Source organism: Argentina silus (assembly GCF_951799395.1).
Source record: "Argentina silus genome assembly, chromosome: 14".
NCBI lineage: Eukaryota > Metazoa > Chordata > Actinopteri > Argentiniformes > Argentinidae > Argentina > Argentina silus.
The window spans coordinates 4451399-4471398 of NC_139668.1; the positions used below are offsets into that span (position 1 = coordinate 4451399).

The 20000-nt window shown below is 47.2% G+C and overlaps 1 protein-coding gene across 1 annotated transcript in view; it reads left to right on the top strand.

Annotated features, from left to right (window-relative positions):
* Nucleotides 1-16860, top strand: part of efna3a (ephrin-A3a) — a gene marked incomplete at both ends in the record, with an annotated part of 70014 nt that extends 53154 nt beyond the window's left edge. Inside the window, 4 exons of the mRNA XM_083684542.1 lie at nucleotides 4377-4678; nucleotides 5829-5894; nucleotides 12302-12379; nucleotides 16742-16860. Coding sequence (XP_083540668.1) covers nucleotides 4377-4678; nucleotides 5829-5894; nucleotides 12302-12379; nucleotides 16742-16860 — 565 coding nt within the window. The remainder of the gene's footprint in view (nucleotides 1-4376; nucleotides 4679-5828; nucleotides 5895-12301; nucleotides 12380-16741) is intronic.
* Nucleotides 16861-20000: the final 3140 nt, after the last annotated feature.

Genomic DNA, 20000 nt, shown 5'->3' on the forward strand with positions numbered 1-20000 from the left:
GCTACCTCACCACGAGAGCGTGATTCCACTCCACTCCACTCCACTCCGTCAATAACTCATGATAGCTGCAGGCCTTCTCACCAGGGGAGGCCGGCGGAGGTAGAAATCGGAGGACGGGCTTGTTGTAAATGCACGGAACGGAATAAGGATTAGTATCCAACTGCTTATTTCCGTTCCATGCATTACAATGAGGCCGTCCTCCGATTTCAACCTCTGCCGGCCTCCCCTGCCTCTACCACTTGCACTCCTCCTGCTGCTGTTCTAATGAAAGGGACAATGACAATCGTTATGACAATGACAATGACAATAGTTATTCACAAGGTTGTTCTGAAATGGCACTTTTCTACGACTCTGGTACTGTTGGTTATACTATTGACTGAAAGTGATTGCACGGAAATTATCTTTTTGTTTACGCTCATTCACAATATCGAGGAATGTTGTTTTGAAACTGTGTGTCTTTTTCGAGCACTGGTACCGGCGCTGAATCAAAGTGTCTGAGCCTAAATGAGACTTTTTGTTTCGGCTCATTCACGAGAGAACAAAAAACGTCGTTTTGAAACGGTGCGCTTTTTCTCCTACTTTATCGGTACCGTCTCAAAGCGACTTTGGCGTAAATGAACCTTTTGTTTACGCTCATTCACAAGAGAGAGAAAGAGAGAGAGAGAGAGAGAGAGAGAGAGAGAGAGAGAGAGAGAGAGGATCGTTTTGGGTTTTTTCAAACGAGGAGAATCAGTTTCGGGGAGATAGAAAGATAGCTGTCGTCGGTGTAGTAGCACTCGTAGTATTACTAGTAAGGACACCGGCGGCACTAAAACGATCCTAATCTTCTAGCGCAGCCGTCTTTCACAATGGAGCAGGTTGTTTTTTTCCGAGGCGGTAGTTTTGGATCCCCCGTTGCAGAGGCAGATGGGGGGTGGGGGTGGGGGGGGGGGGGGGGGTTGTTTCTGCCTCCTTGGGCTGTTAGAAGTCAGGTGTGTTTTCTAGCTTAGCCTAACCGTGTTATTTATTGATACCAGCGCTATTCTCAGAAGACTTTGTTTAGACAAGATGTGAGAACTTACACAGCAGTGGTGCTATCTTTGTCTTTGTCGCTCCTCTCTAGCTCTCTCTCTCTCGCACTCTCTTCTGGCTCTCTCTCTCTCTCTCTTTCCTCTCTCGCTCCCTCACCCCCCCGCCTCCCTCCTTTCCTCTCTCACTCCCTCTCCCCCACCCTCGCCTCCCTCCTTCCCTCTCTCTCTCCCTCTCTCTCTTTCCTCTCTCACTCCCTCTCCCCCACCCTCGCCTCCCTCCTTCCCTCTCTCTCTCCCTCTCTCTCTCCCTCTCTCTCTTTCCTCTCTCATTCCCTCTCCCCCACCCTCGCCTCCCTCCTTCCTTCTCTCTCGCTGTCTCTCTCTCTCTCCTCTCCTGCTCTCTCTCCCCCCCTCACCTCCCTCCCTCCCTCCCTCCCTCTCCCTCTCTCCCCCTCCCTCCCTCCCTTCACCAGCTTGTGCAGCCTTTACTAATGAGCTCTGCTTTCTCACTCATAGGAAAATGATGATGAGACAGCAAAACCCACACAGAGAGAGAGAGAGAGAGAGAAAGGACGAGAGGAACCCATCACTCTTCTCCTCTGCACTTAACTCTATATTTCTCTCTGGGGAGCACTATGTCTCCGTCTCTCGTTCTGCTTCTGCCTCCCTCTCTCTCTCTCTCTCTCTCTCTCTCTCTCTCTCTCTCTCTCTCTCGTTTTCTCCGTTCCACTTGTTTGTCATCATTCACCCTGTTCCCTTCTCTCTCTTTCGCTTATTCCCCCTTCAACCTCTCTCTCTCTCTCTCTGTCTCTCTCTCTCTCTCTCTCTCAATCCCCCGCATCTCTCTCTCTCTCTGTTATTAGATCCCCCCTCCCTGGAGCCTTGCCCCCCCCCCCCCACCACCTCTCTCTCTCTGTCATGTGTCACTAAGTGGACTGCTTATATAACTCTATGTACCTATAGAGCCTCTCTCTCTCTCTTGCTCTCCTCCCACCTCCCAGTCTGACTGCATACACACACACACACACACACACATGCATGCATATGCACACACACTCACACAAGCATACATGGACACACGGACACTCACACAAGCATGCACACTCACACAAGCATGCACGTGTGCACACACACACACACACACACACACACACACACACACACACTACTGTAGAGTCTCTCTCCTCCTGTCCCTGGCTGCCACTGTGCCTTTGTGATGGAAACGCTGATAGAACATTCTACCCTTATGTTACATCTAGAGAACACTGAGCAGCAACCTTTCAACTCCTGTACTACACACACACACACACACACACTCACACACACACACACACACACACACACACACACACAGACACACACACGTACACACACACAGACCGACACACACACACACACACACACACTTCCACTCTCCCTTCTCTCTCTATGACTGCACATTTCTCTCCCACTGCATTTCCACCCCATTTGCATCTGTGATTCCCATGAATTCATGATCACATCACTTTATTCCCCCCCCCTCTCTCTCTCTCTCTCTCTCTCTCTCTCTCTCTCCCTCTCTCTCTCCACCCCCCCCCCCCCCTCTCTCTATATATCTCTCTCTCTAAATATAGTCTCTTTGAAGCATGGCTGTGTTGTATCTTCTAGTAAAACACTGCAAGAGAAAAGCGTTGTCATGTAGCGTCTGAGAGGGAAGGGGCTAAGAGTCAGATTAGAGAGGGAGATAAAATGGAGAGCAGAGAGAGAGGACAGCAGTTAGGAGATATGGTATTCATCTGCCTCAGCATGTGTGTAATGGCAAACGAGGAGAATGGGAGATGTGAAGAGAGAGAGAGAGAGAGAGAAAGGGAGAGAGAGAGAGGTGTGACATTTCTGATCCTCATTTTGTAATTGAATAATAATCTCTCTTGAGACCTGACCTAGTATTGTCCGTTGGTGTGTGCGTGTGCGTGTGTGCGTGTGCGTACGTCTCTGCGTGCACGTGTGTAACAGAGAAAAGGAGAGAGTGTGTAAGAAAGAGAGAGAGAGTGAGAGAGAGAGTGAGAGAAGGGAGAGCAGCAGGAGGCAAAACCGAGACACTGAGAAACTCCTTGGGCTGAATACAACACAACACTGCCTCCTACTGGTGCCCTGTGGCCACTGCAGCTCTAGTTGATATCCCCGTATCCCCCCCCTGCCTCTCATCTACGCTGCTCCTCACACCTGCAGGATCCTCTTAACGAGTTACACCTTGTTTAATTAGACTTTGCGTAATTACCTTAATGAGTCGTATAGTTAGTTATTCTAAACGTCTCAGTGATCTTCGCACGGGGGTCAATCATTTCTAATCATGTCATCGCCGACGGATACGGTGATGAGTCTTGTCATATCCAGAACCATAGGAGTCGATGGCAGTTTTAGAACTGGTGTTGTTGTTGTTGTTGTTGTTGTTGTTGTCTTCTGCAATGTTGATCTACGAGTTATTAACTTGTATACTGTATCGTATTGATATACAGTATCTGACAACGTGTCACATAATCTCATATGGTATGAGCCAGACACGATGGCATGACACAGAAATAAATCATTCATTCCATTCCATCCATTCCATCCATCCATTCATTCATCCATCCATCATTCATCTGTCCATCCATCCATCCATCATTCATTCGTCCATACATCCATCCATCATTCATTCATTAATTCATTCGTTCATCCATCATCCATCCATCCATCATTCATTCATCCATCTATCCATCCATCTATCCATCATTCATTCATTCCATTCATGCATTCATTTATTCCATTTCATCCATTTAATTCATTCATTCATTCATTCATTCATTAGATAACATGACATTAGGCCTGCATCTCCCAGCCCCAGCCTGACCCTCTGTACAGGCTGGTTCTGCCTCCGTCATCAGCCCCCGGCGCCCAGGGATCTGGCCCCGCACATGTAACAGTACTGTGTCCTCCAGCGGGCAAACCACACACCAGCACTGACCTGATATCCTTCCGCCTTGGTGAACTTCCACTGGCCACACTCCTGGGAATGGTGGAAGAGACTAGAAGGAGTGTTATTTTCTGCTGTGGGTTTCACCCACTGGGGATGGGAGTGAGAAAATAGGTCTTTTTATGCACAGGGAAAGACATCTGGCCCTGTTGGGGGGTTTGATGTTGTACTGTGACTGTTGTTAGAGACATGTATTCCTTCACTCTTCTCTCCTTGTTTTTCTTTCTTTCTTTCTATTGAACATTTACTTCCTTACAGGGATGATATACTGAGTGGTGAGGTGTCGGTATGACCCAATAAAGGATAACATTTTAAATTAAATTCCTTCTTTCTCCCCCCCCCTCCTCTCTCTCTCTCTCTCTCTCCCTCTCCAGCCTACGGAGGGAGGGCTACACGGTGCAGGTGAGCGTCAACGACTACCTGGACATCTACTGCCCGCACTACAACATCAGCCAGCGGGGGGCGCTGGAGCGCAACGTGGCCGAGCAGTACGTCCTCTACATGGTCAGTTACCGCGGCTACCGCACCTGCGACCCCCAGATGGGCTTCAAACGCTGGGAGTGCAACAGGCCGCACGCGCCCCATGCCCCCATCAAGTTCTCCGAGAAGTTCCAGCGCTACAGCGCCTTCTCCCTGGGCTACGAGTTCAACGTGGGGAGCGAGTACTACTACATCTGTAAGTCACACTGACCATGCTAGCTTTATGCTAGTCATACTGACCATGCTAGCTTTGTGCTAATCACATTCCCATGCTAGTCACACTCCCATGCTAGCTTTATACTAGTCACACTGACCATGCTAGCTTTATGCTAGTCACACTCCCATGCTAGCTTTATGCTAGTCACACTCACTCCATGCTAGCTTTATGCTAGTCACACTCACTCCCATGCTAGCTTTATGCTAGTCACACTCCAATGCTAGCTTTATGCTAGTCACACTCACTCCATGCTAGCTTTATGCTAGTCACACTCACTCCATGCTAGCTTTATGCTAGTCACACTCCCATGCTAGCTTTATGCTAGTCACACTCACTCCCATGCTAGCTTTATGCTAGTCACACTCACTCCCATGCTAGCTTTATGCTAGTCACACTCCCATGCTCGTTATACTGCAATGCTAGCTTTTTCAACCTCTAGCCCAGTGATCCTCACTCCTGGTCCTGGAGAGCTGCAGCGCTGCAGGCGTTTCTCCCAGCTCAGCCCTGACACGCCTGATTCAGCTCATCAAGGTTTTGAAGATCAGTCGATTTGTTGATCAATCAGGTGTGATGATGTCACTAGGCTGGGATGAAAACCTGGACCCACTGCAGCTCTCCAGGACCGGGATGAAAAATCCCTGATGTATTGATACACTGTAACAAGATGATATTGACATGGATGATGGATACAATCAGTCTCCCTGTCTGTTTTTCCAAGTGAGCTATGTCGTTTCCTTGCCCCTACTCTATGCCTGTGTAGTAACATTGTAATTACTGTAATCACATCATTGTATTAACATGTTGTTACATAGTTATTAAGGAAAATTACATATAGAGTTTAGCGGTGTGTGTTATTACACAAATGAAATAAGGAGCAGTGTGTATAAACTGTTCAACTACACAGACAGGAGGTCACGGCTCATTGTAATGCATGTTTGATGCCATTCCTCATTCCATTCCATGCATTACAATGAGCCCGTCCTCCGATTTCTACCTCCACCAGCCTCCCCTGGTTAAAACCGTGACCCTCACGTCTCTGAGTGGTAGTTCAGCCAGTAGAGGGCGTAAGGCTGACATGTGTGTGTGTGTGTGTGTGTGTGTGTGTGTGTGTGTGTGTTTTCTCTTGTAGCCACACCCACCCATCACCATGGCCACAGCTGCCTGAGACTGAGGGTCTACGTCTGCTGTTCCACGAGTGAGTCTCCCTCTCTCTCTCTCTCTCTCTTTCTTTTTCTATCTCTCTCTCTCTCTTTCTTTTTCTATCTCTCTCTCTCTTTCTTTTTCAGTCTCTGTCTCACTTTCTCTCTTCTCTCCCTCTTTCTTTCTCTCTCCCTCTCTATTTATCCCTTTATCTCAATCTCTCTCTCTCTCTCTCTCTCCCGCTTTCTCTTTCTCTCCCCCCCCCTCTCTCATCCACACTGTCAGTGTTCTAATGGTGATGCTCCTTGCCCCTACTCCCCCCCTCCCCTTCCTCTCTCTCTCTGATAGTTGATGGTTGGTCTGTGTGTGATGTTGATGTTGGTGTTCTGTGTTATTTTTACCCCAATAGCCTCTCTCCCCCTGCAGCCCTTTGATCAGAGCCCAGTGCTGAAAGCCCCCCCCCCTCCTCTGCCCCCCCCCCCCCCATCCTCTGCCCTCCCCCCCCCCCCCCATCCTCTGCCCTCCCTCCCTCCTCCTCCTCTAACCTTGTCAGCATTAATACATCCTACACTCAGGCCAGTGTCAGCTCCTGTGTACACATCACCTTAACCCCCTCTCTGGGTGTCAGGCCTAATCTATTGAAGCGTCCACTTGCTTTGTATGTGCCCCTGTGCTCTGTGTGCTCTCTCTGTGTGCTCTGTGTGTGTGTGTGTGTGTGTGTGTGTGTGTGCCTGCTTGTCGGTGTGTGGGTGTATGCCTGCTTGTATGTGGGTGTGTGTGTGGGTGTGTGCCTGCTTGTGTGTGGTGTGTGTGTGTGTGTGTGTGTGTGTGTGTGTGTGTGTGTGTGTATGTGTGCATCCACACGGGCATGTGTGCACTCGTGCGGGCATGTGTGCGTGAACATGCGTGTGTGTGTGTGTGTACATGCCTGTGTGTGTGTGTGTGTGTGTGTGTGTGTGTGTGTGTAAACATGCCTATGTGTGTGTGTGTGTGTGTGTGTGAACATGCCTGTGTGTGTGTGTGTGTGTGTGTGTGTGTGTGTGAACATGCCTGTGTGTGTGTGTGTGTGTGTGTGTGTGTGTGTGTGTGTGTGTGTGTGTGGACATGCATGTGTGTGTGCGCGTGCATGTTGTTGTTTACTCCCGCAACCCACAACCTTTACTCAGCAAGGTCAGTTTAATAGCCTGCCATCAAAAGCCCATTCCTCCCTGCTGTTTCCATTACATTCTCATTCAACGTGAGCGTGCCCTATCCCTCCTCCACAGATACCACCATCAGAACATATGCTTCAGATCCGGCCGGCTTGATGGAACATCCTGGAACAGCTTCCTGTTCATATGGAAATTGCCAGCAGCCATATATTTATTTGTTTCCTTTTTTATCTTAAATGTACCTTTACCTTTATCCTTTGGATAAGCAGTAGTATAGACCAGCCGTAGTATGGATAAGCAGGGTAGTATGGATAAGCAGTAGTATGGATAAGCAGTAGTATGGATAAGCAGTAGTTTGATAAGCAGTAGTATGGATAAGCAGTAGTATAGATAAGCAGTAGTATGGATAAGCGGTCATATTGGATAAGCAGTATCCATACTACTCTGTGTGTATTGAGCACTACCTACATCTTGTGTCGCCCACAAACCCTCTATCCCTCTATCCCTCTATCTCTATACCGGCAAATATCACAATGTGCTTTCTCCCCATTCCTGTTTTTTCATCCCTCAGGAGGACACATCACCGCTACGCCTCCCCTCACAACCATTCCAATCTAATCTACCCACCATTCTCAACTGACCACGACCTCACTGTCGCGGGAGGACTTTGGAACTGCCAGTCAATGTCTGGAAAGCAGAGGCTATCTCAGCTTACACCTGCTTCATGTCCCTCCACTTCCTTGCCCTCACAGAGACATGGATTACACCGGAAAACACAGCTACTCCGGCAGCCCTCTCTGATGCCTACTCCTTTTCTCATTCCCCTAGACTCCCTGGTCGAGGGGGAGGCACAAGACTCCTCATCTCACCTAAGTGATCACATGATGTCCTTCCTCTGTCACACCTGTCCATATCCACCTTTGAATTCCATGCTGTTTCTGTCACCTCCCCTGTCAAACTTCACATTGTCGTTATCTATCGTCCACCAGCTCAGCTTGGCCACTTCTTAGACGAGATGGATGTCCTTCTCATCTTCTTCCCTGAGTGTGGCACATTGCTCACACTACTGGGTGACTTCAACATCCAGTCAGAGAAGCTTCACTCATCTGGAGTACTTGACCTTCTCTCCTCCTTTGGCCTTACCCTGTCCCACACTCCTCTGACTCATAATGCGGGCAATCAGCTCAATCTTGTCTTCACCAGATTTTCCCATACCTCCAACCTTACTGTTACCCCTCTTCCAGTTTCTGATCATCATTTTGTATCCTTCTCCCTTCCCCTCAAATCTACCCCCTCCCAGTCAGTCTCTACCCACACTGTATCCTCTCGTCGCAACCTGCGTACCCTCTCCCTTACCGTTCTTTCTTCCTCTGTCTTATCCTCCCTACCCTCTGTTGAATCCTTCTCCCTTCTGTCCACTCTTTCCTCATCCTTCGACTCTCTCTGTCCACTGACCTCAAGGCCAGCATGATCCTCTCCATGCGCTCCTTGGCTGTCTGAAATCCTGCAAGCTTGTAGAATAGGGCTCCTGGCAGCTGAGAGGAAATGGAGAAAAACCGGCCTCCCTGATGACCTAAAACCTTATCTCTCTCTCCTCCTCAACTACACCTCATCTGCATCAGCTGCTAAAGCTTCTTACTACCATTCCAAAATTCAATCCTCTGCCTCTGATCCAAGGAAACTGTTCTCCACATTTTCCTCACTCCTCAACCCACCTCCTCCCCCTCCTCCCTCCTCCCTGACTGCGGATGACTTTGTCACCTACTTTGAAAAGAAGGTTGGTGACATTAGCAGCTCTTTCTCTCTACCTCTCACCAACACTGCTACCTCTCCTCCCAAACCCGCTGCACTACACTCAGTCTCTAGTTTATCAGCTCTTTCCCCCCTCTCCCCTGATGATATTCTAAAACTGGTCATATCCAAGCGGGCAACCACCTGCCCCCTCGATCTTATCCCCTCCCCCTTTCTCCAATCCATCTCCAAAGACCTCCTTCCATTCCTTACCGTTCCTCAATTAGTCTCTATCCACAGGATCTGTCCCAACTGCCTTTAAGACAGCCAGAGTCAAGCCTCTTTTCAGGAAACCAACTCTTGACCCATCTGGTGTCCATAACTACAGACCGGTATCCCTTCTCTCCTTCTTATCTAAAACCCTTGAACGTGCTGTCTCTAACCAACTGTCTCACTATCTTCTTCACAACAACCTCCTTGACCATCACCAATCCGGCTTTAAGGCTGGGCACTCTACTGAGACTGCTCTCCTTGCTGTCATGGAAGCCCTCCACTCTGCTCGAGCTTCCTCCCTCTCCTCTGTTCTCATTCTTATGGATTTGTCTGCTGCATTCGACACAGTAAACCACCCAATCCTTCTCTCCACCCCTCAGAACTGGGCATCTCTGACTCTGCACTCTCCTGGTTTGCATTCTCCCTGGCCGATCGCTCTTGCGAAGTGACGATCGCTGTCCTCTCCACGAGTCCTCACCAGTGGTGTCCCCCAGGGCTCTGTCCTAGGGCCCTTACTATTCTCCCTCTATACCAAATCTCTTGGTTCGGTAATTTCCTCACATGGTTTTTCCTACCAATGCTACGCAGATGACACTCAAGTCTTTCTGTCTTTCCCCCTCTCTGATTCACAGGTGGCAACACATGTCTCTGCGTGTCTTACAGACATTTCCACTTGGATGTCAGCCCACCACCTCAAGCTGAACCTTAACAAGACTGAGCTGCTCTTTGTCCCGGGGAAAGCCTGCCTTCTCCATGACTTCTCAGGTCCTCCCAGACAGCCAAGAACCTTGTGGTGATCCTTGACAACCACTTATCCTGTGCGGCGAACATCACAGCGACAGCACGCTCCTGTAGATTCTTCCTCTACAACATCAGAAGGATACGTCCATTCCTCACCAGAGAAGCAGCACAACTCTTGGTCCAGACACTTGTGATCTCTCGCCTTGACTACTGCAACGCACTCTTGGCCGGGCTCTCCGCCTCCGCCATCAGACCTCTGCAGCTCATCCAGAATGCTGCCGCCCATCTGGTGTTCAATCTCCCCAAGTTCTCCCATGTCACCCCCCTCCTTCGTACCCTTCACTGGCTCCTGGTAGCAGCTCGCATCAGATTCAAGACCCTGGTGCTCGCCTACCGTGCGGCAAAGGTAACAGCCCCTCCCTACTTGCAAGCAATGGTCAGCCCCCAAACCCCTGCCTGATCACTCCGCTCTTCCAGTCACTACCTATCTTCCGCCGTAGATTGAAGACCCATCTCTTCAAGCTACATCTTAACTGTCCCTAACGACCTCTTCATCCCCACTTACCCCCCTGTACAGTTTCTCTACTGTAAATAAATAAATAAAAACAATTAAAAAAAAAAAAGTAATTCTCCCTTCTTCTAGCATTGTGACTGCCAACAGCCCCTGGTCCTAGCATAGATTTCTTTTTCTTATGATGACTGATGGATAGATGATTCACTTACTTAGACAAATGTATTTGTTGTAAGTCGCTTTGGATAAAGGCGTCTGCTAATTGCCATAAATAAATGCCGTAAATGTAGTATGGATAAGCAGTAGTATAGATAAGCAGGGTAGTATGGATAAGCAGTAGTATGGATAAGCAGTAGTATAGATAAGCAGGGTAGTATGGATAAGCAGTAGTATTGATAAGCAGTAGTATGGATAAGCAGTAGTATGGATAAGCAGTAGTTTGATAAGCAGTAGTATAGATAAGCAGGGTAGTATGGATAAGCAGGGTAGTATAGATAAGCAGGGTAGTATGGATAAGCAGTAGTATGGATAAGCAGTAGTATGGATAAGCAGTAGTTTGATAAGCAGTAGTATGGATAAGCATTTGATAGACAAATCTGCATGTTCTCATTCTCACTTCAAATTGAGTATAATAATAATAATATAATACCAAGTCTAGACCAGTGGAGGCTGGTGGAGGTTGACATCGGAAGATGGACTCATTGTAATGATGTAATGGAATGAGGAATGGTATCAATTCCATTTCATGCATTACAATGAGCCCGTCCTCCAATGTCAACCTCCACCAGCCTCCCCTGGTGTGTATACTCTACATCACTGGGATATCCATGCTTTCTCAGCGTGTGTGCTTACGCATTTGTGCGTGTGTGTACGCATGTGCGCGCGCGCGTGTGCGTGTGTGTGTGTGTGTGTGTGTGTGTGTGTGTGTGTGTGTGTGTGTTATAATAACCTCTCCTCTCTGTGTGTCTCAGTCTCCCAGTCAGATGATGACTCCAGTCAGACCCCTCCTGACTGATTCACTTACTTAGACAAATGTATTTGTTGTAAGTCGCTTTGGATAAAGGCGTCTGCTAATTGCCATAAATAAATGCCGTAAATGTAGTATGGATAAGCAGTAGTATAGATAAGCAGGGTAGTATGGATAAGCAGTAGTATTGATAAGCAGTAGTATGGATAAGCAGTAGTATGGATAAGCAGGGTAGTATGGATAAGCAGTAGTATAGATAAGCAGGGTAGTATAGATAAGCAGTAGTATAGATAAGCAGTAGTATGGATAAGCAGTAGTTTGATAAGCAGTAGTATAGATAAGCAGGGTAGTATGGATAAGCAGTAGTATAGATAAGCAGGGTAGTATAGATAAGCAGTAGTATAGATAAGCAGTAGTATGGATAAGCAGTAGTATGGATAAGCAGTAGTATAGATAAGCAGGGTAGTATAGATAAGCAGTAGTATAGATAAGCAGTAGTATGGATAAGCAGTAGTTTGATAAGCAGTAGTATAGATAAGCAGGGTAGTATGGATAAGCAGTAGTATAGATAAGCAGGGTAGTATAGATAAGCAGTAGTATAGATAAGCAGTAGTATGGATAAGCAGTAGTTTGATAAGCAGTAGTATAGATAAGCAGTAGTATGGATAAGCAGTAGTTTGATAAGCAGTAGTATGGATAAGCATTTGATAGACAAATCTGCATGTTCTCATTCTCACTTCAAATTGAGTATAATAATAATAATATAATACCAAGTCTAGACCAGTGGAGGCTGGTGGAGGTTGACATCGGAAGATGGACTCATTGTAATGATGTAATGGAATGAGGAATGGTATCAATTCCATTTCATGCATTACAATGAGCCCGTCCTCCAATGTCAACCTCCACCAGCCTCCCCTGGTGTGTATACTCTACATCACTGGGATATCCATGCTTTCTCAGCGTGTGTGCGTACGCATTTGTGCGCGTGTGTACGCATGTGCGTGCGCGCGTGTGCGTGTGTGTGTGTGTGTGTGTGTGTGTGTGTGTGTGTGTGCGTTATAATAACCTCTCCTCTCTGTGTGTCTCAGTCTCCCAGTCAGACGATGACTCCAGTCAGACCCCTCCTGACTACACAGTCAGACCCAACATCAAAATACACGACATTGGTGAGTCACTCTCCTTTTCTTAAACATACACACACACACACACACACACACACACACACACACACACACACACACACACACACACACACACACACACACACACACACACACACACACACACACACACACAGAGTTGACAAGACACTTGTTTCTGATTGATCCCCCTAGTAAGCACCAGATCCACCAGGTCAGGCTCGGTCTTCTAACCAATGACAGATTCCTCTCTGCTCACAAAGAGGACGTGAAGAGAACAAGTCCATTGTGTAATTGAGTGGTTATGTAAACCCTCTCTCTCTCTTCTCTCTCTCTTCTCTCTCTCTCTTCTCTCTCTCTCGCTCTCTCTCTCTCTCTCTCTCTCTGTGTCTCTCTCACAAAAGCCTCTTGCCGGGGAATCATTTAGCTGGGGCTTCCTCTGGGAGCTGAGGGCCAGCTGTGAAACGACCTCCTTGAGATGGAAGCTGGGTCCAGAGTGGAGAGAGAGCAAGAACGAAAGGGAGAGAGAGAGAAGGGGAGAGAGAGCAAAAGGGAGAGAGAGAGAAGGGGAGAGAGAGCGAAAGGGAGAGAGAGAGAAGGGGAGAGAGAGCGAAAGGGAGAGAGAGCGATAGGGAGAGAGAGGGGGAAAGGGAGAGAGAGAGCGAAAGGGAGAGAGAGGGAGAGAGAGAGAGCAAGAGAGGCCCTTGAGCCATCATCATAAAGCAGAATGCATTCTCAGAGAGGCTCAATGGTCGAACAATGACTACGTACTGACTCATGCCAGAGAGAGAAAACAACAACAACATCAACAACAAATACACAAAGTCAAAAGGCCAGAATAATGCCTGAGGCCTTCGAATGCCTTCTACTCAGGGGAGGCTTTCCGTTCCATGCATTACAATGAGCCCGGCCTCCGATTTCTACCTCCACCAGCCTCCCCTGGTTCTACTCTACGCATTAGTGGCAACAACACAAACCGATAGAGAGAGAGAAAGAGAGAGAGAGAGAGACAGAAAGAAAGATAGATAGACAGACAGAAAGATGGATAGGTAGATAAATAGATAGACAGAAAGACAGAAAGATAGACAGACAGACAGACAGATAGATAGATAGATAGATAGGCAGAAAGATAGATAGGTAGGTAGATAGATAAACAGACAGACAGACACACAGGCACTCTTTCTCACACAATCTCTCTCTCTGTCCCTTTCTCTTTCTCTCTCTCTCTCTCACACTCTCTCTCAATTCAATTCAATAAGCTTTATTGGCATGATAAGACATTATCTCACATTGCCAAGGCAACAAAATAAGGACTTATTAAACAGGTGATGACAGAACAGAAATGATGATAAATACATAATAATAATACATTACAGGTAATTTACAACTAACAGGAACATTCAATATGATATGTTGTTCCAATGGCTGTCCCTAACCACATATCTTTCTGCCAATTTGGAACACATTTCAAATTCCTTGTAATTGCATTTAATTTGGGGGAAGAATGTTGCTGTTATATTTACATATTTATTACAGTGTAGGAAGAGGAGGAACTGTAGCTCTGTCTCTACCTCTTCCTGGGGCAGAGTGTAAACAGTCTCTCTTCCCCGGGCAGCCTGGTCTGCTTGTGGCGGCCTGTTCCTACTGCCAGGCTGTGCTCACTGCTCTCTCTCTCTCTATCTTCCTCTTTTATAATACTCATCCTCAGAGTCAGAGCATATCGTAATCCTCTGTTCACCTACAGTACATCCACTCCGAGTGGGGACACAAAGAACATCCTCCTCCAAACATAATACGCAAAAATAAAACTCTCTTTCATACCAACTCTGCTCCGTGGGGGCACGTCCTGAAGCTAATACAGAGTATATAGACTACATCAGGTCACATCTTATACTTCAATATATTGCATAATCAATTTCTATTTCATTATTATTCTCTTACCGTTGTGGGTAAAACTCACAGTTTCTATTCACTGCCTCTCTTCTCTGAGGTAAAAACACTGACCTCGCCTCCCAGGGCTAAGAGCTAAGTTCTGAGGTACCTGTAAAAAATACAAAAAACACAACAACGATGTGTGGAGATGTGTGGGCATTTCTAACAATGAGAAACAACAGAAACCCACACATGGAATCTACCGCTGCTGCCAAGTGTTTCATTCCCCCACCAAACACTGTGAGGTAGCCTTGTTTTGTTTGATGGATTTTTATGGATTTCTTGTTTTCAGGCCCAGCATTGGTAGATAGGTGAAAGACAAATAGATACACGTGGTGTATCTATTTTTGATACCTGTAGATACCTGCACCTGTAGAACACACACACACACACACACACACACACACACACACACACACACACACACACACACACACACACACACACACACACACACACACACACACACACACACACACACACACACACACACCTGGCCTCCCAGCGTCAGAGCTAGGAGCTTGGCGTCTGGCCAGATGGACCTTTTTCAAAACACTTTTCGAGTTTTGTAACCAGTTTGGCAACAATGTGCTCTCCACCATGACCTCCGGTGCTGCAGAACAAGAAGCTCTCTGTTTACAGAGTTCACCGAGGCGTGTCACGTCACAGCTGTGGATGACAGGGGTGTGTGTGTGTCATCATGACACGTACAGACAGACAGACAGACATGGATATAAGAATAGCTCTGACACGTACATACAAGACAGACAGGCAGACAGAGTGACCGACAGACAGACAGAGAGACAGACAGATAGACAGAGACAGACAGACAGGCAGAGAGACAGACAGACAGGCAGAGAGACAGACAGACAGACAAAGAGACAGACAGAGAGACAGACAGGCAGAGAGACAGACAGACAGGCAGAGAGACAGACAGACAGACAAAGAGACAGACAGAGAAACAGACAGCCAGACAGCCAGACATGGAGATAAGAATAGCTCTTCTTAACAGACGGACACACGTACAGCCCAACCGGTCCGGTTGGATGACCAAACCTCTCTGGAGTCCACAAAAACAAAATTCCGAACATTTTGTCTGGAGTGATCCGACACCACGTGTTGTTGTTGTCTGTCTGTCTGTCTCTACCTGGTCACGGGTACGAGTCCTCACACCGTGTATGTGTCTAGTCACATGATTAATCACATGTTTAACCCTGTACCGTCCACCACACCTGGGTCAATGTAACCGTGCTGAAGCGGTAAACACACTCAATCAAGGCGAAATTACAACCACCTGTGCCTGAGAATTGCTAGCTTTTTCCGTGGCGTAACTGGTTAACACAGGGTGTTTTTCGGACGGCAGTCAAGTGTGTTTGCAATACAGAGGACCCAAGATGGTAGTCAGGCAGGAGGGAGCTTGTGAGGCAGGAAGTGACACTGTGGCGCGGTAGCGTGACGTCTGTGACGTCAAGTACAGGATGATGTCATAGGTTCCTTTTGGAACGCTTCCTACTCAAAAATGCATTGCGAGGAGAAGATCAAAGATTCCTCCCCTCTGATATTTTCCCCAAATGCGCTTTGAGAAGGAAGCGAGGACAGAGGAAGGGAGGACAGAGGAAGCGAGGACAGAGGAAATGAGGACAGAGGAAGCGAGGACAGAGGAAGCGAGGACAGAGGAAATGAGGACAGAGGAAGAGAGGACAGAGGAAGCGAGGACAGAGGAAATGAGGACAGAGGAAGCGAGGACAGAGGAAATGAGGACAGAGGAAGCGAGGACAGAGGAAGCGAGGACAGAGGAAATGAGGACAGAGGAAGCGAGGACAGAGGAAACAAGGAATTGAGGAGAGACTAATTGGACAGCAGCTAGGGAGTCTCTTCCCCCAGAACAACGGCATGCTACCCTTTTGTCTGAACCATGTTCTCCCTGTTCCTCTCTCCCATTGGCACCTCTGGGCTAATAATGTATGATTGTGCCCAATCAATGGACATGTTATATGGTAATTTCATTTGATTAAAATTATTGTAGGGTGAAGCCGGCGTCATTAGAATAAAAAGATGCATAAAAGTACATGAAAAACAAGATGAACAACAACAGCGTCTGTTTATCTCCCCTCCCAGGGGGGGAAAGGCCATGTGTGACACCCCTGATGATAATTGCGGGTGTGTTTTGGATTGTAGCGTGCCTCTTAGCTGTGTGTGTGTGTGTGTGTGTGTGTGTGTGTGTGTGTTGGAGTGTAGCGTGTATGTTAGCAGTGTGTGTGTGTGTGTGCGTGTGTGTGTGTGTGTGTGTGTTCTGTGGACACTTTGTATGCATCGCACACCGCTCAATTGAGATTGATGTGTTAATGTGTCATTGGATGGTTTCTCACTCACATTTTCTCTCTCTCTCTCTCTCTCTCTCTCTCTCTCTCTCTCTCTCTCTCTCTCCCTCTCCCTCCCCCCCCCTCTCTCTACCAGATGAATTTAACCCTGAAGTTCCTAAACTGGAGAAGAGCGTCAGTGGAAGCAGCCCTTCACGAGACCGCCTCCTGCTCACCGTGGCAACGCTGCTCATCTCTGCCCTCCTGGTCTCCTAGCGACCATCTCCCTGAGTTGCGTCTCATGGATATCTGGACCGCTTGGCCTAAAGGGCTCCGTACCCAATCAACCTGGGTTTGATCCGGAAGTGGGAGGGTACAAGGGGAATGACACAAAACGCAACGAATCAGAAACCAGACTTCCAGTACAATCAATTCGACCCGACCGAAAAATAACTTATTCCATCAGTTTGATAAGGAGAGGCCTTTTACAATCATCTCAACTCGCCCTAAAGGACTACAACTCACCCTAAAGGACTACAATACCCACAGATTGTGCTGTGTGTGGTTCACATGTTGATGGGAATTTTCAGTACCTTGTGCATAATGTGCCACAGCATCTCATCCACATAGACAAAGACCACCACAGGCGCACACACACACACACACACACACACACACACACACACACACACACACACACACAGATGTTACTGAGTTTGACATCACGCCTGCAGCAGCAGCCCCTACAGTGATATCAGGACATGTGTGATGATTGGATTAGTGTTGGGTGATGACCTGAACACAACCATACAGGAGCCTGGTAGGGACACCCTACCTTCAGCTGGACTCAACACCGCAGGGTTTTCTGAGCTGTGTGGATTACAACCAGACAGGACCAGACTGGGTTTCACTGAACCAGACCAATGGACTGTTGGAGTGTTGTTTCAATGGGCTTTACCGGACCAGACCGGACCGGGCCGCTGTGTTGTAGTATGGACCATGTTGGACTAGATTGGACTAGATTCGCTGGACTGGACTGTACCGACTAGCCACTCTGACCGGATGGTGATCCATGTTGGACTGTAAGGGACATGCTGGCCACAGAGAAACCCAGGCCATGGTGGATGGAGAGATAGAGATCGTTAGAGAGAATTGGGGGTTCCATGTAGAACTCCACTCTGTGGAAAGGGTTATACTTGGAACCCCAAAAAGGTTATACATGGAAAAAGGGTTCTCCCACAGGGACAGCCAAATAACTCTTTTGGGCTCTAGGTACAGAAGAACCTTTTCTTCAAAGAGTGTAGGGAGTAGCGGTAGTGAGGGTAGAGAGAGAGAGAGAGAGAATAGAGGTAGAGAGAGAGAGGTAGACAGAGAGAGAGAGAGAGAGAAGAGGTAGAGAATGAGAAAGAGAGAGAATGAGAGAGAGAAAGATGTAGAGCAGAGAGAGAGGGTACCCTCTAAGCAATGGTCCGGCGTTTGTCTTTCCTGCCTTCAGTCTTTTCAACCTATCAAAACACAGACACTGGACCTCTGCTTTGAGGGCACTTGGTGGTCTGTGTTTTCACCTGATTGCATTCACCCTTAACAACAAACACTTTCCCTGCCTGGGCTGTCTGGATGTCCAAACTTCTATCAGCAATCAACTGAGTGGTTCCAAATACCATGAATAACAATACGAAACCTTTTCTTCACCTCCAAATCCCCCTGCAAATCCCTTCTTTAACTCTTCTCCTCCCACTTGAGGATTCTCTGAATCAAGGCCGGTCATTATCGCAATCTCAGTCACCGTGGCAACGACCCCATACAGTTGCCACGGTGCAGCAGGTGCCTGAGGAGACTGTGGATCATGTCACAGATTACCGTCGCCGGCGGCCATTTTGTAAAACATGCGTGAATGTGCAACAAAAAAAAGAAAAAAAAAAGAAAATGGCAGTTCACTGTTTCACATACTGTCATGGATAGGACGTAGGATCGAATCATCATCAACGACAATGTTGTCAGTTTTTATTTATTTGGTTTCTATTTCACATTTTGTTTGCATCGTTTATTTATCTGCTTGTGTATTTATGTACATTTTAGGCATTTGTCCTCATTGAGCTATCGTGCCAAACTCAATTTTCGTACATTTTTTTATTTTATTTCTACTAAAGCTTTTTCTTCTTGTGTGCCGTCTGTAATTCACTTTGACAAATACAGAGTGATATTGGTTAAGATGTTGTAGGAGAGACATACAGTAACCCTCCCATGTTACAGATCAGGGGAGGCTGGTGGAGGTAGAAATCGGAGGACGGGCTCATTGTGATGCATGGGACGGAATGAGGTATGCGTTTGGTACCGTTCCTCATTCCGTCCTATGCGTTACAATGAGCCCGTCCTCCGATTTCTACCTCCACCAGCCTCCTCTGGTACGGACGCTGTAGTAAACCACATGATGTTACTGAGATGCATCACACGACCCGTAGTGGCAGCACAGGAGCGGTCTGAGGAGAGGCGAGGCTGGATAGAAGACGGCTCCTCAAGTGCTGCTACATACTTTAACAATTTTCGACACGAGATATGAGGAGATTGCATTGTAATGTGTGTTTCTATACATACTGATAGGGAGTGTGTGTGTGTGTGTGTGTGTGTGTGTGTGTGTGTGTGTGTGTGTGTGTGTGTGTGTGCGTGCACATGTACGTTCAGAGAAAGAGAGAGAGAGAGAGAGATAGCACATGCGTGCACATTTGTGTGCGTATGCACTGTGTGTATTAGGAATGTGTTCGTCCGCGCTTTCAAGTACGTGTGCATTTTAGAGTTTTGGTATTCGTTTAGGGACGTCTGTAGGATATGAATATGCAAGTGCGGGTGAGAGGGGGAAACACCAAGGGGACATGCCTGACCAGCAAACTGATGTTACATTTTTTCGAATTGGTGAACATTAGGGTTAGGGTTTGAGTTAAGGTTAAGTCGACCGTATGGTTAAGGTTAGGGTCTGTTTTAGGTTAGGACCTAGTCAGGCTGTGGATAGGACATTGGTCAGGAAGGTCCCTTTCGTCAGCTGTATGAGAGGATGGGTGCTTCAGTGATGCTAGTTTGTGTTAGGGGGGGGCAGGGAGAAAAAAGCATTTACTAATGTTGGCGACAACAACAAGAATTGTGTTTACCTTTGACCAGAATGGATTTAAAAAAAAAAAAAAAGCTGTAAATTGAACGAAGAATGACAATGATTAAAATGATGACAATAAAAAAAATCTTACTTTTAGCAAAAAAAAATAAAAGGTGTGTTTTTGTTTCTTAATTGGATGTGCAACTGTTAACCATTGTCTACACCATCCATCTCTCTTTCTCCATCTGTCTGCCCTTTCTTTTCTTTCATTTATCTCTCTCTCACCTCCAGCCACCCTTGCCCACACGTTCTTGTCTGTCTGTTTGTGTTT